Raw genomic sequence first — 24,728 nt, forward strand, 5'->3', positions numbered from 1 at the left:
AAGAAAACAATCTGATTAAGAAATGTGCAAAAGATCTGAACAGACACCTCACCAAAGATATACAAATGGCAAATAAACATATGAAAAGACATTCCATATTACATGTCATCAGGGAAATGCAAACGACAGCAACGAGATACTACCATACACCTATCAGAATGGCCAAAAACCAAAACACTGAGAACAGTGTATACTGACAAGGATGGAGAGCAACACGAATTCTCATGCATTGCTGGTGGAAATACAAAATGGTACAGTCACTTTGGAAGACAGCTTGCAATTTTTTACAAAACCAAACGATCCAGCAATCATACACCTTGGTATTTACCCAAAGGATATGAAAACTTGTATCTACACAAAAGCCTGCACATAGATGTTTACACATTCATAATTGCCAAAACTTGGAAGCAACCAAATATCCTTCAGTAAGTAAATGAATAATTAGACTTTTGTACATCCAAATAACAAACCATTACTCAGCATTAAGTGGAAATGAGCTATCAAGCGATGAAAAGACATGGAGGAAAATAAATGCATGACTAAATAAAAGAATTCAATCTGAAAAGGCTACTTACTGTATGACTCCAACTACGCGACATTCTGAAAAAGGAAAAACTATGGAGATGGTAAAAACATCAGTGGGCGGCCAGGGACTGAGGGGTAGGGAGGGATGAATAGGTAGAGCACAGAGGATTTTCACGGCAGTGAAACTGTTCCATATGATACTATAATGATAGATACACATTATTATATTTTTGTCAAAATCCACAGAATGTGCAACACCAAGAGTGAACCCTAATGTAAACACTAAAGTAAATGGGGGATAATAACCTGTCAAATAGCTTCACCAACAGTAACAAATGTACAATTCTGGGGTGAGATGTTGATAGTGGGAGTGGCTATGCATATGTGGGAAAAGGGGATATATAGCAACTCTGTACTTTCCTCTCAATTTCTCCTATGAGCTTAAAATTGTTCTAAAAAAAGTCTGTTTTTTTCAATGGGGATAAAGTTGAGAAAACAGTTACATAAATGTTATAAGTTTTAGAAACGTAAAAATAACACACACAAAAACAACAACAACGGGGCTTCCCTGGTGGCGCAGTGGTTGGGGGTCTGCCTGCCGATGCAGGGGACACGGGTTCGTGCCCCGGTCTGGGAGGATCCCGCGTGCTGTGGAGCGGCTGGGCCCGTAAGCCATGGCCACTGAGCCTGCGCGTCCGGAGCCTGTGCTCCGCAACGGGAGGGGCCAGCATACCAAAAAAAAAAAAAAAAAAAAAAAAAGCAAAAAAACCTCAACAAAACAGGAGAAAGATGAAACTAAATTCACTAACTTCTTAAATATAAACTGGTAATAAAGGGATATAACTTGAGGCTCACAAATCAATTAGTATAAACCTAAACATATTTAACACCATAGAGATTAACATTAAGATAATACCTTTAACTAAAATTAAATGATAGAGGAGAAGGAAAGAAATAGTTACAGATAATTTTATGGTATTGCTTATAGTAGGGAACAAAGTCAGTACCTAAAGAAAGGCTAAAAGAAATTCTAACAACTAGAATGGAAATCAAACCTTCCAAAATACCAAATAGGAAAAAAAGGAAGAGGGCACAAAGAAAACAGAGCACATAGTGAAAAGAATTGTATTCATAGAGTAGACATTTGAAAGCTATGTGACAGAAACAAGCCCCAATGCAGAATACTTATCAATAAACACAAATGTGTGCAACTCACTTATTAAAAGAAAATGATTTTCAGATTAGCTAAAAAAAGCAAAATCCATCTCTATTCTCTATACAAGAGACACACCTAAAACTAAGTGATTCAGACAGATTAAAAATAAAAGGATGGATAGAAGTGCACTAAAAAATATAATACAAATAAAAACAAAACAGAGACCTCAATATTGATATCAGACTAGGCAGGGCAAAAGTCATTAAAGTAGATAAAGGAAACTTCATAATGCTAAAGACTACAACACAAAATGGAATACTCTCAAATACAAAATACAAAAGTAGACCTAAATAAATTGGAAGAAAGACATATTATGTTCTTGAATAGAAAGTCATCATAAAGATGCCAATTCTCCCTGAGTTAATTTATAACTCTGTAAATGCATACGTTTAATTCCAGATCCTTCTGAACTCTCAAATTTCACAATTTTATAATTATATATGAAAACTAAGTCAATTCATTCAACATTTCCTACTATGTAGGTACTACAGTAATCCCTCAGGATACAAAACCAAGTAAGATACTGTCCCCTTGAGAAGCTTCCAATCCTCAGAGCAACACATATGTCATTCACAAAGGCAAATTCTTGAATCATTCCCTACCATTTACCAAAGTAAACCTCACCCTGATACTAAAGACCCTCTACAATATGTGCTGTTTCCCTTTTCAGAGTTATTACCCTTGATCCATACTCTAAACTAGAGTTAAACTGGTCTGATTCATTCCTGTTTCATTCCCCAATTTGGTCTCATCCACCTGGACTGGGCATAAATCTCTGACTCTTTACCTTTATGCTTCTAGGTCTAAATCAATCTACCCATATGAACTCAAATTTGTATTTCAATGTGAATACTTTTTAGAATGTCATTTGTACTTTTCATTATCAGTACCTTATACTGTAAAATAGCTATTCGAAATTCACTCCTTCAACAAACATTAATTTCGTGCTAACAATGCATCAGGCATTCATCTAGGTGCTGGAAAGAGAAAAGGAATGAGGCCCAGTCCATGCTTTTCACAAAGCCATAGCCTACTGAGGGCAGCAAATCTTTAAACAGATTCACAAGGAAAACTGATAAGGGCTATCGTAGTGATGTGCACATGTTAGATAAAGTAGGAGCCTGCCAAATGGAAAGACTAAAACAGTGTATTCCACAGTGGCTAAAGATGGGGAGGGGTGGATGCCACAGATAATGTCAGAAAGTTAGGTTTATGGTGAGTCCTGAAAAGCCTTGGCTAAGAAAGTGGAACTTACTTCAAAGAAAAGGGGAAATCATCCCAAAGGCAATGGGAAGTCACTGAAGGATTTTAAACAGGACAGTGACAATCAGACTGCAATTCAAAACAGTGCCTTGGACAGTGTGGTTAGGTTAAAAAAAAAAAGACTGGAGACAGAGAAGACAGTTGATTACTGAAGTATTTCAGGCAAGAGACACAGACTTAAGAGTAGTAGTACTAGAGAAAAGAAATTTGAGGGATATTTCAGACACAGAAAATCAGGACTCTGTGATCAAGCATATTCCATCAAATTTAAGACTCATTAATTTTACGATAAACATTTTATACATCAAGAAAGAAAAATGCTGGCAATGAAACTATGATCTGATGGGTTTTGGTTTTTTTTCACTTAGAATTTTTATTTTGTACTTATAGGAAGAACTCTTTTAAACTGATGGAGACACAAATTTTTATCGTATGTCATTCTCTTTTGTACCTTTCTCTTTGTTTTGATGTCCTATCATAGTGAGATCCTTTTAGGACATTTAACCCAGTAATTCAGCACCCAGCTCACATAATTCAACTGATTTAATAACAACATGTATGGCTACAGGCAAGTTAGCACGCAAGCAGGCAATGACAACTCTTATGACTGTTGCCTAGCTGGGAGCAATTTTAAAACTCATACTGATTTCAGAGATGTTAAAATGAGGGACAACGTACAACTAAGGATCAATGAAACATCACCACGCATACATGTCTTTTCTCCCCAACTAGTAAGCACCTTAAGAGTAGGGTGAAGTCTAATTTATTTTTCCCTCTACAGGGCCTAATACAAGCTGTGAGAACTCTGGTTACTCAAGAAATGTTTGTTCATAAAAGAACACAGTAAATGTTTATAAGCATCCTTGGTCACAGTTAGTAGGGCCATGCTTAACATGGATCTGTACGAGTACGTGTTTTGAATGACTTTCTCTGGCTGCAAGCTATTCCACCGGATTTTATTTTCTAAGTCATTTTCATTCTCTTTTAAGGAAGAATAATTAAAAGTTGAAAGTAACACCTTATATCAGTAGGTCTCACACTTTAGTGAATATAAAAATCAATAGGGTGCTGTACACCAGAAACTAACACAACATTGTAAATCAATTATACTTCAATTAAAAAACAAAAAGGAGGGCTTCCCTGGTGGCACAGTGGTTAAGAATCCACCTGCCAATGCAGGGGACACGGGTTCGAGCCCATGCCGTGGAGCAACTGAGCCCGTGAGCCACTACTGAGTCTGCGTTCTAGAGTCTGCGAGACACCACTACCGAGCCCACATGCCACGACTACTAAAGCTCGTGCACCTAGAGCCCATGCTCTGCAACAAGAGAAGCCACCACAATGGGAGGTTCACACACCACAACAGAGAGTAGCCCCCACTCACTGCAACTAGAGAAAGCCCACTAGCAGCAATGAAGACCCAACACAGCCAAAAATAAATAAATAAATTTATATATATTAAAAAAAGAATCAATAGCGTAGTTTATTGAAAATGCATATCCTCAAGCCTCAATACAATAATTTTGTTTCAAGAGAATCTGGGGTAGACTCCAGGAATCTACATTTCAAAAGTGATGTACTAAAACCCAACTTCTGTCTTAGGATTCCACCAAAAGTTGTTCTTCAGCAATGACCTGCAGAAGGCCAAACATCACCACCTCTGGCATCCCTGCACCTGAAAATCAATAACCACATGGTTGCTCCCCCTACACACAGTATGGATTTGTTGCTGGTAAGTGGTTACTCCACCAAAGACTACATTTCCCAGCCCATCACACATTTAAGTATCAGCATGAAACTGGTTCACACCAATGGAATGTAGGTACAAGTTATGTGTATCACTTCTAAGTCAAAGCTTTTTAGAAGCAGGTGTGCTTTCTCCAAGTTTTCTTTTCCCTTCACTTCACTGGTTAGATACGATAATAAAACTCTAAAAGATTACAAAGATCCAAGACAGAAGAAACATAGATCCCCGAATTATTTCACAAAGAATTGCCTGTGAACTATGAACATTTGCTTTAAAGTGTTAAATGAATAAAAATGAACTTCTATTAAGTCACTAAAATTTAGGGGTACCTTACAAGAAGCTAGCACATCCCTAACTAATATATTATGCATGTGTGTCTACTTACACAACAGTGTAATTGCATACACATGTATATATTCATTTAATCAACAGAATGTGTTGAGAAGCCATTATGTACTCAAGATATAATCATGAGCAAAAACACATGTAATCCTTATCTTCATGAAGCTCAAAATTACTGAAGTGTAAGTTTAAGTGTAGACTTCTGTGTTGGGGTTAACTGGGATGGGGCAGAGCAATCAATACAAATACAGAAATAGAACTTTCACTCTCAATCAAGATAGAGTACCAGGGATCATATTTACCACCCTGCCTGACAGAACTAAAAACAAAACCAGAAAAAAACTGTGAAATGATTTTTAAGACATTGGACATCAGACAAAAAAGACAGTGATCCTCCAGAAATGGGAAACAATAAAGTGAGGCCTATGATCTGTTCCAGCATTTCACCTGAAGAGATAAAAGCATTATTAGACAAGGATTAACTGTTATTAAACTGTATTTCGTATGTTCAAGAAGCTAGAAGACAGACTAAACATGTTAAAACAAATGAAATACTTAAAAGACCCAATCAAACTTTCAGGGATGAAGACTAACATGTCTGTGATAAAAAATACATTGTATAGAATTAACATATTAGATACTACAGGGGGGAAAAAGAAGAGTAGTGACATTGAAGACACAGCAACAGAAATTATACACAATGAAACAGAGAGAAAAAAGATTTTAAAAATAAATGAATAGAGCACCAGTGAGCTATGGAACAACTTTAAGCAGTTTAATGTACACATAATAGGAGTCCTGAAGGAGAGGAGAGATAGGGGAGGTAAGTAAATGTTTTTGAAGAAATATTGGCCCAAATTTCCCATTTTCTATGAAAACCAACAACCCACAAATTCAAGAAGCTCAACAAATTCCAAGTTCAAGAAAGCCGAAGAGAACTGCTCAACAAATTCCAAGTTCAGGAAATGCGAAGAGAACTGCACCAAGGCACACCATAATCAAATAGCTTACAGCCAGTGATAAAGAGGAATATCACATCACATGCAGAAAAACAAAGGTAAGGATAACAGCTGACTTCTTGTGAGAGACAGTGCAAGCCAGAAGACACTAGAGCAACATCTTTAAAGTACTAAAAGAAAAAAACTATCAACCTAAAATTCTTTACCCAGTGAAACTATATTTCAAAAGCAAAGGTGAAAAAAAAAAAACTTTTAAAATATACAACAGCTGAAAATAATTTATCAGTAGCACACACATAACAAATATGTTAAAGGATGTCCTCCAAGCAGAAGGAAAATGGTATCAGATGGAAATCTGGATCCACATGAAGGAATGAAGAGCACTGGAAATAGTAACTATATGGGTAAATATGAGGATTCTTATATTTAAATCCCTTTAAAAAATAACTAGCTGTTTAATGAAAAAATAATTTAAATGTATTGTGGAATTTAAATAAAACATATAAAGAAGTAAAATTATGGCAATCACAGCACAAAAACTGAATGGCAAAAACAAAAGTACAGTTGAGCCCTGAACAACATGGGTTTGAACTGCATGTGTCCACTTATATGTGGATTTTTAAAAATAAATACATACTACAGTAGCACACAATCCGTGGTTGGCTGAATCCACGGATACAGAACCACATAAAGTCATATGAAGATTTTCAACTGCACAGGGGTCAATGCCCCTAATTCCACTTTGTCCAAGGGTCAACTGCATACTTTTGTAAAGTTCTTATACTGTATGTGAGATAGTATAATATTATCAGAACGTAGAGAGTGATAAGTTGCATACTACAAACCCTAAAGCAATCACTAAATCAGCAAAATGAAGATATACAGCCAATAAGCCAAAGGAGGCAAGATGAAATCCAAAAACATATGGAATTAATCCAAAAGAAGGCATAAAAGGAGAAAAAAGGGAAAAAGAAACAGAAGAGACAAACAGAAAACAAATAGTAAGATGGCAGATTTAAACCAAACTGTATCACATTAAATGTAAATAGTCTAAGATAAACACACCAATTAAAAGGCAGAGATTATCAGAAAGGATAAAAAAGCAAGATCTAATATGCTGCCTTCAAGAAAGCCCACTTTAAATAGGGAGACAAAAATAGGTTAAGAGTAAAAGGATGGAAAAATGGTAACTTTCTGGCCACTCTTAAAAGAATAATCAGAATAAACAGAATGACTATTGACATAATTTTGATTCACGAGTTGCCATTAATTCAGGAAGTATTTTCATATTCAACAGTCCTTTTCAAGTCTTGAGCTCTAAGTATTAATACTATCTTGTACTCTTCATAATAAAATTCACCATATGCATGTGTTCACACATCATTATCATTTCAATTACCTCGACAGTACTTCTAAATACAACAAACTAAAGATTTCAAAAATAACTCCAAACTTGAGCTAAGAAATTAGCAGTATATTCTGATCAATCAGTAACAATGTATTCCCAAAGATGGATATATATGTTCAATAGTTTACCTCTATATAAATTGTTATTTCACTTAATACTCTGTATTAAGATGAGAGTCTGAGCCAAATGACAGATGCCAAATACAGCCACATCTCACCACACCCCCTACCTTTGGGAAAAGATTAAAAAGGCTATTGATTTTTCTTTCTGATAAATATACATTCAACCAAAACGTTTCAGCATGTCTTCATGGATGTTTAACCATTAGCCATTCATTGAAGCATTATAAAGAGACATATATGCCAGGCATCATTCTGTATTATTCTAGGCACCGGGGATACAAAAATCAATGTTATGCTCTTGAGAGAAAAGTCTGGTGGGGAGAAGATGGGAATATATGTTTGTAAAATGTCATAATATGCTGGAAATCATGTCATAGAATGTTTTCCCTACTGCTTCAATTTTCTAAATGTGCACTGGTCCATTTCATCTAAGTTGTGAAATTTATATACGTAGAGTTGTTTGTATTATTCCTTTATTATACTTTCCATGTCTGCAGGGTCTGTAGCGATACCCTCTGTTTCATTCCTGCTATTGATAATGTGTCTTCTGTTCTTTTTTATCAGTCTTATTAGAGGTCTGTCAATTTTACTGATCTTTTTAAAGAACCAGCACTTTGTTTCATTCATTTTCTCTGTCTTTTCTGTTGTCAATTTCATTGATTTCTGCTCTTTACTATTTCCTTCCTTCTGCTTGCTCCTGGTTTTATTTTGCTGTTCTTCTAGTTTCTTTAAGTGGGAGACTAGACTGTTGATTTGAAACTTTTCCTTTTTTCTAATGTATGAATATTTAGTGCTATATATTTCCCTTTAAAAATTTAATTACAGATGCAGAAAAAGAATGAGATATAGTCACAAATTTGGGAATAAACAGAAATTTAAAAGATGACCAAGTGAGAAACAGAACAAATTACTAGGAGAAGAAAATTCTCCAAGGTAAGGTACAGAAAATATTCATACCCAGCTGAATGGCAAGGCACCATTACTAAAACAGTTCCTCAAAACATGACTTGGACTGAATGGCTTCAAGTAAATAATCACAAAGTCAATTACATACAGAGAGGAAAACACCCACACATGGAACATAACTCACCAAATCTGCATTACAGATAATGCAAGACAGGGAACAGGCAATGTAGGGGGGGCACAAAAAGAATTTAAGAATCTCTTTTTTCTAGTTTGTACTCTTAGATGAGCTTCTTTACTACTCAATTTCACAGATTCCTAAACGCTGCCCAACAGGAGCTGAGACTGTGCATATGCAAAAGATAAGTGTAGAACTGTAATGATTTCACTTGAGCTGCCCCCCCATGGATAAATATTAATTTTGAATATAACATATGGAAGAATAAAATATCTTTTTGCTTACCCTCTGAGCTTTTGCAAGTTCTTCTTTTAATCTTTCATAGCCCTTTTCTCTAACTTCCAAAACAGATGGGCTTCGTAAGCGGGACAGACTATCAGTACTCAACCCAAAAATATCATCACTGCCATCACAGGCCTCTGTTATGGTAGCACCCTGTAAAAACTCCCTCTCTGCATTACAGTTGTCCTTTCTTGTAGTTAATTTAGTTAACCCAGCTGTGACTCCAGAGGTAGAACAAGGTGCTGGGTCTGTAACATGGATGCTGTAAAGGAGAGTTCAAAAAACATCAGCATGTGCTTAAATATAACTGGCATAAACACACTCTATAACTGCATTATCCAATCTGTTCACCACTATATCTAATTAATAGCACGTCCTGAGCCAAAGCAACCGCATTTCAAGTCCTTCATAGCCACATATGTCTAATGGCTATTATATCAAACAGCACAGAAACAGAACATTTTCATCATCCCAGAAAGTTCTATTGGATAGTGCTACTCTAGAACAGGGGTCTGCAAACTAAATGCAGGATAAATCCAGCCTGCCACCTGTTTTTTAAGGCCTACAAGCCAAGAATGATTTTTACATTTTCAATGGTTGAAAAAAAACAATAATATTTTGTGGCACAAGAAAATTATATAAAATTCAAAATTCAGTGTCTATATATAAAGTCTTATTGGAGCGTATTCATTTACATACTGTCTACGGCTGCTTGCACACTTTAACAGCAGAGTCCAACAGTTGCAACAGAGACTGTGTAGCCCACAAAGCCTAAAATATTTACTATTTGGCCCTTTACATAAAAAGTTTGTGACCCCGGCTCTTGAGCATTAACATGTATTGCTCTTCATGAACAACCTTGTATTACTCAAATTTTCTAAAACAATAAAACTTAAATTAACCAAGCAAACTTCGTTTGTTTAATACAATACTCTAAAACAAGCATTTTGATGATCTCCTACCTGACACTAGATATTTCTGCACAATTTAAACGTCTGGGGGATGAATACACAGGTTGTGTAGGAAGGTCGGAAACATCTAAGGCATTAGCCTGGATAGGGACGGAGCATAAAGCTGAAGGATGTGGCCTGTAGATGACACTTGGTGAGGTAGTCTGCTCTTGAGTTCCTGGTTCATACACACCAAGAAGGTCTGGAGAAGTAGGTGAAGCGAGGTTTACTTCATGGAAGCCTTCCAAGGGGTCATTAGCCATAGCAAATGCCTCATCATAGGATAACCTATGTTAAAAAAGCAGGAGATTATTTTGAGATAGTGACATTTAAAATTAAATTAAGATGTATATTTATAAAATGTGTTTAACAGTCCATTATAAACTATAAACTTACAACGAAAAGAGACAGCAAAGGAAAGAAACTACATTTAAAATTTATTAAGTGATCTCAGACAGTAAACACTACAAAAGGCAAATAATCTGATTCAGAATAAACTTGAAAGTGATGGCTAACACTGTTACAGTGAGTAATTAATAAATATTTAACAATGAGGAATGAATAAAAATTTGCTTGGTTTTTTTTTTTTTTTGGTGATACGCGGGCTTCTCACTGCTGTGGCCTCTCCCGTTGCGGAGCACAGGCTCCAGACGTGCAGGCTCAGCGGCCATGGCTCACGGGCCCAGCTGCTCCGCGGCATGTTGGATCTTCCCAGACCGGGGTACGAACCCGTGTCCCCTGCATCGGCAGGCAGACTCTCAACCACTGTGCCACCAGGGAAGCCCTGCTTAATATTTTTAACTTTGCTATCATATGTGACTTTGGTTAGAATAAGGAGAAGAGGCAGTAAAGATAGAGACACATGTGTGTAGTTCAACTAACTGTTCTGTTCTGCCTCATACTGGCTCTGACTTTGGATGAGTCTGTGTTTTTTTTCTTTTATTCTGAAATAATTTCAAATTTACATAAGAGTCGCAGAGCTCCTGTACATATTTCACCCAGATTATGAAACTGTTAACATTTTCAAACCATTTGAGAATAGGTTTTAAGCATGATGCCCATTACCCCTTACTATCTCAGTGTATATATCCTAAGTAAACCATCACCAAAATCAGGATGTTAACACTGATCACTATTACCATCTAAACAACTGATCCCAATCAAAGTTCACTGATTATCCTAATAATGTTCTGGATAGGCCCAAGATCCAATCCAGGATAATGCATTACATTTCTCTAAGCCTTAAATTTCTCCTCTAATGGGATGAGAATGGGAATAATAATATTCCCTCCCTTCTCCAGGTTGCTGTGAGGATTAAGTCAGACAATCCACATAAAGTATTTAGTAGTGTACTATGTAACTGGCACAGAGTACAAATAAACATCTGTTACCAGTCAGCTGTTAGTAATAACATGTATGCTTCAGTTTCTCCATCAGTAAAAAATATTTCATGCAACTTCACAATTATATAAAGAATTTACATGAAAACTAAAAAGTGTACCACTCAAGTTTTTCGCTTGAAAAATATAAAGAAATCTTATAAACCTTTACTGATTTCCCACTGTCTATAGAATAAATTCCAAACTTGTTATCCGGAAAATCAAGGTCTTCTACAATCTGAATCCAATCTCTCTTCCCAATTTTTTTCTTTCCTACGATAGTACTTTGATAATCATGACTAATACTTTCCCAGAACTTCAAAAACTTCCCAAACACAAGCACCAATATACCATATAATTTCATCATAAAATACAAAAACCCCCCACCTCATTCATTAAACTGAAAAATTTTACTCTCACACTCAATAAAAAAAGCGTTGAAAATAAGACAAGTAAAAGTAGTAAGCTACTTTTTAACAAAGAAAGGAGAAAATACGAATTTATTTATATATATATAATTATATATATACTTTTTCATATGTACTTATATTTTAGAAATGGAAGGATACACCAAAAACTAATTAAAAAAAAAAACCCGTTACTTTTAGGAAAGGGCGAGAACAGGAAGAGGAGACAGGCATAAAAGCTATACTTTTCCAAATGTACCCTGCTTTGTACATTTGAATTTGAACTTGGAACCACGTAAATGATAAAACAAAATTGAAATTTAAAAAAGAATATCTAAAAATAAAACAAATGAATCTAGCTGTGTACTAACATGGTAGTTTTAACCAACATCAAAAATAACTATTTCAAATGATTTTAAAACATAGTAATAAAACTGTAAATATCCCTAGTGGAATATACTCTAAGGTCAAAGGAAGTTAAAAAAAATCATACACAATTTTCAGTAATCATATTAGTAAGTAATGTTGATACTGCTATTCTGAAGCTATTATAAAAGATAAAACAAATTACATTAATATCATTCAGAACTAAGATTTTCAACATATGAGAAAAGAGATACAAATACAAAATCAAGGAATTTAAAACTCTGAAGTCCTAAATTTGAATCAGAAATATCAGGAAATTTTTTTTTTTTGGCGGTACACGGGCCTCTCACTGTTGTGGCCTCTCCCGTTGCGGAGCACAGGCTCCGGATGTGCAGGCTCAGGGGCCATGGCTCACGGGCCCAGCGGTCCGCGCATGTGGGATCTTCCCGGACTGGGGCACGAACCCGCATCCCCTGCATCGGCAGGCGGACTCTCAACCACTGCGCCACCAGGGAAGCCCAGGAAATTTTTTTTATTTAAAAAGATGTCTACCTTTATCCACTGAAAAGGTATAACAACAGCAACCAACTCAGGAGCAATGAGTACCCCTTGTACCCAGAGTAATACCATTTCCTATGAAAAAAGAACAAGGACTCCCTGGAGAAATGGCTGATTCCAAGCCCGGGGCAGTAATGTACAAGAAGTCCTTGCAACATCTTGTTTTACCAGGAAGCAAGAAAGCTATCAAAGACTACGGGAGTGGTATCAAAAGGACTCCACTAACCAAAAATGGGACAATCTGAACATCAAAAAGGATAATACCTCTAAAGAACAAAAAAGAATTCTAAACCCATGAGTTCATGATTATACTAAAAATAAGACAAAACAAAAAAATCTCACTGGTCCCTTTTTTTTTTTTTTTTTTTTTTTTTGCGGTATGTGGGCCTCTCACTGTTGTGGCCTCTCCCGTTGCGGAGCACAGGCTCCGGACACACAGGCTCAGCGGCCACGGCTCACGGGCCCAGCCGCTCCACGGCATGTGGGATCTGCCCAGACCGGGGCACGAACCCGTGTGCCCCGGATCGGCAGGCAGACTCTCAACCACTGCGCCACCAGGGAAGCCTCTCACTGGTCCCTTTTGATCAGTGCTATGGAACAAATTCACTATTTTGAAAACTGGTAAAATAAAGGAAAGAAACCAGTATCTACCCTGACTTTCCTATACATTAAAGAACTAAATAGTTTATGAGGAAAAATCCTTCTTTTAAAAGAATCCCATTTAATAAATATAACTTTGCAATCCTAATGAAATAATGAGTCTAGGCTACACTTATCAATAACTATTAAAACCCTAAGGTAAAACCTGGGGTACTTTATAATTAATGGATCAGAATGACAGTACCTGAACTCACTGATGACATTATTATCACAAAAAGGGAGAAAATCAGACATTATGAGAATTATGTGGTAAAACAGGAAATGAACACTGCCACCATCCATGAATCATTCTTGCCCCCCTAATAAGAAAAAAAAAGATCCCAATCCAATCAAGCCTTTAGGTCTTTATCAGTTTATAGGAAAGAGGCTAGAGGAACATACTAAAAATAACGCCTTCATCAGTTTATAGGAAATACAGAGCCTAGAGGAACATATTAAAAATAATACCATATGGGGCTTCCCTGGTGGTGCAGTGGTTGAGAGTCCGCCTGCTGATGCAGGGGACATAGGTTCGTGTCCCGGTCCGGGAAGATCCCACATGCTGCGGAGCGGCTGGGCCCGTGAGCCATGGCCGCTGAGCCTGCGCGTCCGGAGGCTGTGCTCCGCAACAGGAGAGGCCACAGCAGTGAGAGGCCCGTGTACCAAAAACTAAAACTAATAATAATAATACCATATGGACAAAAACAGCAAAATCTAGACCTTGGGAAACTCTTACAGGATAAACCACCTGGTTTTTTCAATAAATAAAAGTAGAAAAAAAGAGGGAATTTATAAAGAGACTTAAGAGACATAATGAAATATAATATATGGACCTTGTTTGAATTCTTATTTGAATTAGCCAACTGTAAAATCATATTATAAGACAATAAAGGGAACTTGAACACTGGATATTACTGATATTATTATGAATTTCTGTCCATTTTTAGAGATAATGGTATAATGGTTACATTAAAAAAAAATTCTTACCTTTTAGAGATACACACGAAAGTATTTATAGATGAAATAAAACTACCTGGATTTGCTTCAAAATAATCCAGGGGGAGAAGGAGGGTATAGGGAGCTGGGCCATCAAACTTCCAGTCCCCCCCAGTCACACAGGATTATAGGGTGGTTTCTCTCATAATAACAGCTAATATTTACTGAGCATTTACTAAATATCAGGTATAGTTCCAGCACATGTACAGTTGAGGAAGCTGCAGCTTAGGGTAGCCAGTATTAAAACCTATGTCTGGGACTTCCCTGATGGTCCAGTGGTTGAGATTTTGCCTTCCAATGCAGGGGGTGCAGGTTCAATCCCTGGTCCAGAAGCTAAGATCCCACATGCTTCACAGCCAAAGAACCAAAACATAAAACAGAAGCAATATTGCAACAAATTCAATAAAAGACTTTAAAAATAAATAAATAAAACCTATGTCTGTTGGACTCCAGAGTCCTAGCTCTTCACCACCACACCACACTACTACTACTAGAATTGCTTTGCCTTTCCACTGTTAGATGGTTCATGTAAATATGTTTCTCCTTAAGCTGAATTAAAATCCATCATCCCTGCAACATCCACCCTAGTTTTCCTATAAACACTCAACTACTCTTTCAACAAATATTCATTGAGAGTCTACTATGTGCCAGGCTCTGGGGAAAGAAGATGATAAATCATCTCTGCTCCCAAATAGTATCAATATAGTAGGAGACACTGACAGTGGCAATGATGGTGTGATAAATGCTATAGAATATGCAGAGGCTACTAAAAGACCACACAGGAGGGGCAAATAAATCAAAAGGAAAGGACTCCCAGAAAAGTGAAGCCAAAGAAAAGACCCAAAGAAGAGTAGGAAATAATGAGAAAGATAACCCCCCTGGAAGGACTTTCCAGGTATGTCTAAGGTATGAAAGCAAAGTATTTATGGAAAATACAAATGTTGCATAAACTGGAGCACAGGCTAAGAACATAAGACCCAAACCTCAAAGAGAGGCAGGTCTGAATTCTGCTTCTATCAAGTTACTGGGCCAATGTGTGCCTAGGTTCTCTCATCTAGAAATCTGTAGCTCAGTTTTCTTCCTCACAGGGTGAGAATTAAAAGAGAAATGCAAGTAGTATTTCATAGAGTAGAGCACCTCTAAGCAGTGCCTCTACCTACAACACACTGTTTAAATTCCAGTCACTCCCAAAAAGGAGATTATTTTAAGATTAAATGTAGTCCCTTTATCAAGCATGTGACATTTCCATAAAATGTTTAGCTTAGCTTGTAATGAGCTGCCAACCAGACTAATCTGAAAATCTTTTGTTCTTTCAAATAGTACATGGAAGCTTTAAGATTTATTTTGTATTCAGAGTTCTTATATGAATAACATAAACTATTTTAAAGCATTAAGTAATAAGTAATTTAAACTATTTTTTTTTTTTTTTTTTTTTTGCGGTACGCGGGCCTCTCACTGCTGCGGCCCCTCCCGTTGCGGAGCACAGGCTCCAGACGCGCAGGCTCAGTGGCCATGGCTCACGGGCCCAGCCGCTCCGCAGCACGTGGGATCTCCCCGGACCGGGGCACGAACCCGTGTCCCCTGCATCGGCAGGCGGACTCTCAACCACTGCGCCACCAGGGAAGCCCAGTAGTAAGTAATTTAAAAAACTAATTTCAAGTGGAGATTATCCCAATTCATAAACTAAACTTGTCAAGGATCACTAAAAATGAGTAAAAAGGACAACAGCATTAAATTCTTATGGGTGAATTACCAACACAGCTTGGATGGCTTTATTACTACTCAGCTTTAAGTAATAAAGCTGATTTCCAATTTAAAAAAAGTTGATCAAAACAATTTGCTTCTGATTTCTAGTATGCATTACATTATTTCTTCTTTGCAGAAGTCAGCACTATCACAGCAAAAACAGCAGTCAATATTTACTGAAAGTTAACTATGTGTCAGTTAGCTATGTGTTCTTACAAACTTCACGTGTATTAACTCATTTAATGAATGCCTAGAAAAAATCTTAATGATTTATATACTTACTAAATATATTTTATACGTATATTATTTTAGTATAAAATAAGTGTACTTAATAATTTTTATCAATTATATTTATTCTAGTTGGAATGGAAGATGTCTGCCAGCTCCAACTCTCCTCAGGGCAAATGCTGGTACTAAGTTCTGAGAACACAGATATGAAAATGGACTAAAAAGAAGGTGCATAGCCTATCATGAGCCACTAAATGATTACCCTGTGGGTTGGGGGGGAGAGGAGGAAGAGAATGTTTCAAGGAGAAATAAAATATAAGTTAGATTTGAAATGCGGAATAAGAGTCTGTAGGTCAGCTAGGCAAGGAAATACGACAGGACAGTCAAGGAATAAGGGTTTGGCACTAATGAAACTAACCAAAAAAAAAAAAAAAGAGTGACAGAAAATCAGGCTGGAGAGGCAGATATGCGACAGATAATTAAAAGCTTCATTTAACATGGAAACTGCTGCTTGGAGTTTATCCGAGAGATTCTCAGATCTACGTTTTAGGAAGTACAGATGTACTGTGATGTCATTAGAAAAATGACTCCCGAGGACTTTAACTAGAGAGAGGAGACTAGAGGCAATTGGTTAAGAGGTTATTGCAATAGGCTAGGCAAGAGATTATGAAGGTCTGATCTAATGCCAAGATCACGCATTGCAAATGAGGAGACGGAGGCATATTTATCTATATATATGAAAAACATTCACAACAATTCATTTATATTTCTACATATACACACATATGCATTATGTTATTACATTCTATATGTGTGACATATACACATATACATTATGTACATTATTCTGTTATTCCTCACAGCATCCCTTTGAAATGATTCTTATGTCTATTTTACAGGTATAGAAACTGAGGATCAGAAAGATTAAATTAATTTTGTCAAGGTCAAACAGTCAATAAACCACAGAGCTAGGATTCAAGCCCTGGTGCGTCTGACTCCAACACCTGACTCCACTACATCTAAGAATCACTTAAAAGGTAAAACTGACTGGAGGTCAGGGGTAAGACTCAGATAAAGGTTACATCAAGACAAGAGGATCTCTAAGGCAGTCTTACCCAACCAACCGAAAGAAGAGAACAATCCAAGTAGAAGAATCCTATTTAATCTCTGAACGCTTGTTTAATTTCGGAAAGAAAAGACTAAAGTTTCTCTAATGCACTGCTATTGAAATGAGCATTTGCTATTACTTTGTGTTCTTTCTGGTTTTTTTCCTATATTCTCTCTGCTATCATCATTTCCTTATCTATTTTGCTGCCTTGCTGGGGTTTAAAATAAATACTCACTCAGCCCCTTATAGTTCTTGATGGGGAGGGGAGGAATAGCATATAAATAAAAATCAACAGAAGCCTGATTTTACTATAGTGGCCTTATGATGTATTCAAAAACAGTGTGGATATTCGATACTAAGGAATTAGTGTTAATTTTTCAAAGTGTGTCATAGTATTGTACCTAACTGCCCTTATCTTTTAGAGATACATACTGAAATATTTACAGATGAAATTATACAATTCCTGGAATTTGCTCAAAATAGTACAGGAGGGGGAAAAATACAGGGAAGTATATGGGGCAGGACTGACCATTGCTGATGGGCTAGATGATGGGAAATTTGAGGTTCATCATACTTTTGCATCTACTTATTGTATTTTAAATTCTCAATAATTAGAAAGTTTTGAGATTTATTCAAATACTATATAAAGGAAGAAAAAACAAAACAAAAAGGTGTATATATAAAAAATAATTTTCTCGGGCTTCCCTGGTGGCGCAGTGGTTGAGAGTCTGCCTGCTGATGCAGAGGACACAGGTTCGTGCCCCGGTCCGGGAAGATCCCACATGCTGCGGAGCGGCTGCGCCCGTGAGCCATGGCCGCTGAGCCTGCGCATCCGGAGCCTATGCTCCGCAACGGGAGAGGCCACAACAGTGAGAGGCCCGCGTACCGGAAAATAAAAAAAATTTTCTCATTAACTTTCCCTATAATTATAAAGTTGGTTTTCCAAACTAACATTTCGGTTGTAGCAAAAAAAAAAAATTTCACATTTACATTTTAGGAAGCAGTCTATGTTTATAAGTGTGAATTTAATTCATAACCCAAGGGAAATATTAGATGGTCTGTCAAGCTCACAATCTTCCCACTCTTATTAAAACAGACCACAAATTAATTTCCATTTACTAATTCAACAGGATTTAAATGTACAACCTAACATATTGAGAGATGTTTGTTATTGCAGATTCTTAAAATGAAAGGTTTTCAGAAAATTCTCAGAACTTACTGGGTTACTAACACAGTATTTAATCACAAATTCTTGGAACAAAAATGTAAAAAATAATTGTTTTCCAGGTTTCTTCTTCTTAAAAGTGTAAGCCTCTTTATCTTATGTATGTAAGAATATATGTCAACTAAATATTCAATAGGCACTGAAGTATATATTGACTGGATAAATAAACAGTAAGACTCTTCAGAGAGGGAATAAATAGCAGAGCAGCGAAGAGTAGAGATAGTGACTCCCGGCCACCTTTAAAAATTAGAGATAAAACAGCAAGTACCCTGTAGCAAGATTGATGAAACTGAATTTTTAAAGTTTGGGGAAACCTGAGCAATTGATCAAACGAGCTTCAGAAAACCTTCTTTCTAGTTCAGATTCTGTTATTAACTGGCTGTGTGAACTTGGGCAAGTCACTTAATTTCTCTGAGCTTCAGTTTCAACATCTATAACAGTGGTGTTATCTCCCCTGCCTACATTTGAGAAAATGAAATGGCTTAACTGTCAATGTAAAAATGTTCTAAAGATTGTAAAGCATAACACAAACGTATAATATCTATAAAGAACTAAGAAGGAATAAATGATGGGGAAAATAACAAGAGCACAGAAAGGAGTCTGTCTTACAAAACAGAAGGGATCCTTGTTTATCCTAGATAAAGGAGAAGGAAGGGGAAAACAAGCCCTTTTGAGGTATAGTGTTCAAATATAATTCTCTTCCCAACAGGAAATTAATTAATGCACATTTACTTACTGTTTTTCTAACTTACTTTAGTTGTTCTTTTATACTTTATCCTGATCTGTCAATCAGATTCCCACAAACAAATATTCAATACTATTATCTGGACACATCAAATGACAATTCACTTAATTGGTTCTAAGCTATCATCAGTATGCTCCTTTACAGGTGTTAACTATAAGCAACAAATCTCACAAACTTGAACTATTTCAATAATTTCCATTCTTTTCCCTCTGATCTAAGTAATCTTAGCTTATGGTTATAGCTATGGAATTTCGTGTTGTTGATATCCTAAGATAAATCAATATTACTTTTTCACTTTTTTCTATATACAATTGAAGCTTATGAAACTACCTCATTTAGCTTTAAGTTGAAAGAGAAAGCAGAAGGGAAACAGAGCTGGCAAGTTAACGTTACCTGTTGTAAGTAACCCCTCCCCTTCCCTTAGTCCCCTCAATTCCCACTTTGAACACTCATTCCCATTTCTACTGCTAGATCAATTTCAATACATCCTAACATTTTTTCCTCACTGACCATCCATCACCAAACAGCACAGTATCTACTGGGTTCCAGGCCCAATGCTAAAGCTATAAAATGGGGTAAGATGAATTAAAGCCCTGCCCCCAAAGCATGTGTACACTAGAAAAAGACATCTCATTGTCAACAAACGTTTACAAACACAATGTAAATACCAAAATAGAGGCATATACTCCATGCTTTGGAAGCATAAAAGAAAATAAAGATACGTACTACATGGCAAAGGTAAGGGCAGCAGTACAGGAAAAAAAGAGAAACTAGCTAGAAAGGAGTTTTCAAAAACTCAGATATTTTATTTTAGGATATCAGGTGTATTTAGGTAATTCATTTAGTAACCAATTTACTACGCTTTGTTGAACTACATCTTGACTAGCACTATATAGGGCAAAGGTTTAGTTTGAAAAGGTGCACTCCCCTCAGAATATCCTCAAAGCTTTCCCTCAACACGCAAGTACCGCTACCAACTCATCCTTCCTTCCTCCCCACTCTCCAACTATTCTAGCACTGTGTCTTATCTGGCACTCATTAAAATTACAAAAACAACATATGTGAAAGTGCTTTCTAAATTCTGAGGAACTTACAAAAGATATGGGAATGATTACACAGCCCACCTTCCAGATGCCTTAAAAAGTCTTTCCTTTAACCCTCACTGTGACTTGCAGAGTAGATACTCAATGAATATTTGACTTAAAAATCTCCAGCGATACATTAAGAATTACTTATTACACCAATATTAAGTATCTCATAAAAGCTAAATTAAAACCAATTCTTCAGCATTACAACCTATGCATGAAGAGGTAGTAGAGTGTAGTGGTTAAGATCATGGACATCAAAGACAAACTACCAGACTCCTAATTTAGTGCCCTCACTTAATTAGCTTTGACCTTAAGCATCCATCACCTTAAGCTCCATAACCACTCAACCTTCCCAACTATAAAATGGGATGAAGTATTACCTAATTCCTAGGTCACTCTGAGAATAAATGAGTTGGCATAGTGTTTACACCAGAACCTGATACACCATAAGCTCTAGACTCCGTAGTAGTAGCAGCAGTGCTGGTTATCACCATCATCAGAAAACTTGGATATTTTTTAACCAGAAATACAAATAATAATAACACTTTTCATCTATGTGTCTTCTTATAGTCACAAAGCTCTTTTACAGAAGGTGTAGTTCAGGAGTGGAAGGAGCAAAACTGGTAGGAGTTCCATTTGGGGCAGTCACTCTCAGTGTTTAATCCTGGCTCTGCCATTAGGCAGCTATAGGACCACCGACAACTAAGTAACCAGAGGCAAGTTATTTCACTTCTCTGATCCTCAATTTCCTGGTTTGTAACATGCAACAACACCATCTATACTCCAGGAATGTGCTGAGGACTAGAGGAGTCAAGGTACTTGAAGTAACAAGCAGGATGCATGGCACACTGTTGCGTTAACATCTGCTCCTCTCCCCCACCTCCCACGTGGAGTATCTCATTTAATTCTCATCCCACCATTATGAAGTTCATATTAGGTTGAGCCATATTAAAAACAGCTGAATACTGGCAAATTCATATGGTTCAACCTAACACTACATCCATTTACAAATGGAGAAAATAAGCTCAGAGGTTAAATGCTTTACTCAAGGTCATATGCACGGTAAGTAATAGAGCTAAAACTTTAAAAATAGACAGTTTTTCATTAAAATTGGTTCAGCGAGTCCTGCTCAGAAAGGGAGGGGGAAAGAGGTTAACTACAATAATACATGTGAAACTACTGTAACCTACAAGTTTTTGCTCTGCCATATCAAAAAAACAAGATGATGATGTAGATTGTCTTCTAAGACTCTTTCAATTTAAAAAATTATTTGTAGAGTGTCTATGCGTGTGTTGCAGAGGTTGAGGGTTTAGTGACAATTAAAGGAAAATAATATCATCAAAGGAAGCACATGCATAACTACACCAATTCAAAAAGTACAGCTGGATCTAATTAGAAACTCCACGAATTAGCAAATTCACAAAGCAGCTGAACATTAAATATCCATCCTGGTGAAAAGTCAGAGGTATTCCATACCACAGATAGGTGTTCGCCAAACACACAAGGAAGGGTTATACTAAATGTATCCACTTTGGTTCACAAAGGTATGTACCAATATATAATACTACTGAAATGGAAAAAGAAAAAAATGAAAAGGCTTTTCTTCTAATAGTAAGACATACACTACTGTAGTAAAACTGTGTAACTGCTAAGTTTATTTCTATACATTCCACAAGGGCTTTAGGATTATATCACATAAACCATATTTAGGATACGTGTCTGTCCAAACATGAAGTGTCCTATCAAAATGCACGGCACTAGTAAATAAATAGCAAATGTTAACAGAACAAGGCCCCATAAAACTGGTGGAATATTTACCAGTATCAAATATTTACTATGATTGGTCTACAAATCTATTCTGCCTCTTTTCTCCTTGAAGTGCCATTCACCATTTTTTTTTCTTTAAAAGGGCATGAACAACAAAATACGAATGAGGATAATGAACAGAAACCAGGTCTTTCAACAGATTTACAATAGAACGGTTTTGTTCTTAATCCTCTTATCGGCCTCTCCTCCAATTATGTAATCATTCCACGGCAAAAGATTACATGGCTGTTCCCTACTCTGCAAGGGATAAGTTGGAGGGGGAAACAGAAGAGTAGGAAACAGGTATCCTCGGAATATGCTACATTTCCACGAAACTAAACTGCCTCTTCGGAATCAGTATTAACTGAGCGCTCTTAATTTTCAAGACCTTACCCTTTAGCCATTACAGATTTTTTTTCTTTTTTAAATCCCAAAACAACTGACAACTCTTCACGTGCTGCAGATTCCACCTACCACCATCACTTCCAGAGTCCATTAAGCTCTCTTTTCCCCGGGCGGTCGGAGCGAGTTATCCACGCTGGAAGGGCTGTGTAATTACAATTACGTCTGTGCAGCTCGCCTCAACTCCCCGAAACAAAAGTCAGGCTGAACTGAGCTGCCTCCTAAGGCGCGATACCGGGTGCCGGCTCTTGCCCACCAGGTTTCGCCGAAACCTCCCGAGGGTGACCTCTACGCCTCGACTCGGTGCCCCGCTCGCCGTCTCCGGTCCACGCCTACTGCCTCGCCCCGTCCAGCGCCGGCCTCCAGACTTGTTCGCGAACTCTCCTTACAGCCCCCTCCGCAACCCCGGGCCCCCAGCTCCCGGCCGCGCGCGCCCAGCCGACAGGTAACCGGGCGCCGGGCTAGCAGCCTCAGCGCTCGGAACCGCGCAGTTAATGAGTAACGCGCCGGGGCCCGGAGGACAGGGGAGGAGCCGCCGCCGCCCGACGCCCACCAGCGGCCCCAGGCGGCGCCCAGATGCTCCGAAGCGCCGAACCCCTGCCGCCGCCGCCGGGTCCCGGAGCCCACGAGCCCAGGCGGGGGAGCGCGCTCGCTGGGCCAGGACGGTCGGCCGGGTCCCCGCGCGCCGCGCCCTCACCTGCACCTGCCGCAGCCGCCCCTCCAGGCCGACTCGCAGGCGGCGGGCGCGCGGGCACCGAGGGGGGCGGTGCTCCACGCCCCGGGCCTCTCCCTCCCGCGGATGCACTCACCTGACCAACCCACCGCGGCCGCGGCCGGCGCTCAGGGGCGCGCGCAGAATCGCACACAACGCGCGCCGAAGGAGTCACAGGCGGAGGAGAACGGCGGGCCGACGCCGCTACACTCAGCCGCGGCGGGTGCACTACCGGGGGGCAGCCGCCGAGGGAGCGCGGGACTGCGCCTGCGCCGGCAGCGGAGCTGGGAGCCGGGAGCTGTCCGGCCCCGGGGAGGGAAGGCGGGGATGGGGGCGGGGCGGGCGTGGGGCCGGTGGGGCCGACGCGCTCCCGCGCCCCCTGGCGACAGCCGGGGCTTTCGCAGGTGCCCGGCGCGGGCCCCAGGTGCCTCAGCGGGCGGTTTCCTTGGGAACAGGGCGAGCTGGCGCTAAGCCTTGTTGCCCTGGGCTCGACAGGCGGTCTCGGGTTCACTTCGAGTGCGTTGGGCTTTCCAGGAGTCGGAAAATGAACCTTCGATGTGAGTTGAGAACAGCTAGAACCAACCTGACACACGGCGTGCATATGTACCTTACAACGTGTGTGTGTGTGGGTGTGGGTGCGCTCGTGCGTGTCTGTTGTCTCTGGGGGGATGGATGGGAAGAGGGGGAGTCTGATAGAACCTAGATTCCAGCATTCTAGCAGCTGCTAGAGCATTCGAAAATGTCGTTTCTGCACCTGCCTTCTCTCATCTTTTGTGTCAACTCTGATAACTTCCACCCCACTTTAGGTCCTCCAGAGAGGAAACGTGAAAATACAAACCAGGCTTCCGAAAATCTGATCCAAAAGAGGCAGTCACATCATAGTATGTGTCTCTATGTTTAGTAAAAGAGTTACATGCAATTTGTGTGATATATGTATTGAGTAGGACCCCCGCTCTGTATATTGATCACATTTATTAGAGGCAGTAAAGAAGAGTAGGTTATGTGGATGGCTATAGGAATCAGAATTCCTGGGTTTGAGCTTGGCACCTACTAGCTGTGTCAGTGACCTTGGGCTAGTTGATCTCTAATAGCCCCAGTAAATGGGGATAATAAGATTACCTACGTAACTAAGTCGTTAAGAAATTAAATGGCTTAATATATGTGAAATACTTAGTGTACTTCATGACACAAAGTGCCTAATGAATATTAGCTATTATTAATAACATCATTATTATCATCCACCTCTAATAAAACAGAAACCTAGAAAATCATTATTTACTCTTTCATACTCCATCTCCAATATATCAAGTCCTATCCATCCTATTTTGCAAATAATTCTTAAATCTACCCCATCTGTTATTCACTGGGACTAGACATGACCCTACTCATTAATGGACTTCTAACTATTCTCCCTTACACCATGTCGTT

General features: G+C 38.5%; 1 protein-coding gene across 4 annotated transcripts in view; it reads right to left on the reverse strand.

Moving 5' to 3' along the window:
- Positions 1 to 24,728, reverse strand: part of RAB3IP (RAB3A interacting protein) — a 168,826-nt gene that overhangs the window by 26,877 nt on the left and 117,221 nt on the right. Inside the window, exons 1-3 of one of the 4 annotated variants that reach the window (XM_032645060.1) lie at positions 23,398 to 23,550; positions 9,908 to 10,183; positions 8,949 to 9,207 (exon numbers count right to left, since the gene is read on the reverse strand). In XM_032645060.1, coding sequence (XP_032500951.1) covers positions 8,949 to 9,207; positions 9,908 to 10,158 — 510 coding nt within the window. In that variant the 5' untranslated portion in view covers positions 10,159 to 10,183; positions 23,398 to 23,550. Of the gene's footprint in view, positions 1 to 8,948; positions 9,208 to 9,907; positions 10,184 to 22,660; positions 23,023 to 23,285; positions 23,304 to 23,397; positions 23,551 to 24,728 lie in introns of those variants that run through there. The other 3 variants (XM_032645062.1, XM_032645061.1, XM_032645059.1) reach the window with 3 other exon arrangements.

The sequence above is a fragment of the Phocoena sinus genome, chromosome 10, assembly GCF_008692025.1.
Source record: "Phocoena sinus isolate mPhoSin1 chromosome 10, mPhoSin1.pri, whole genome shotgun sequence".
Lineage (NCBI taxonomy): Eukaryota > Metazoa > Chordata > Mammalia > Artiodactyla > Phocoenidae > Phocoena > Phocoena sinus.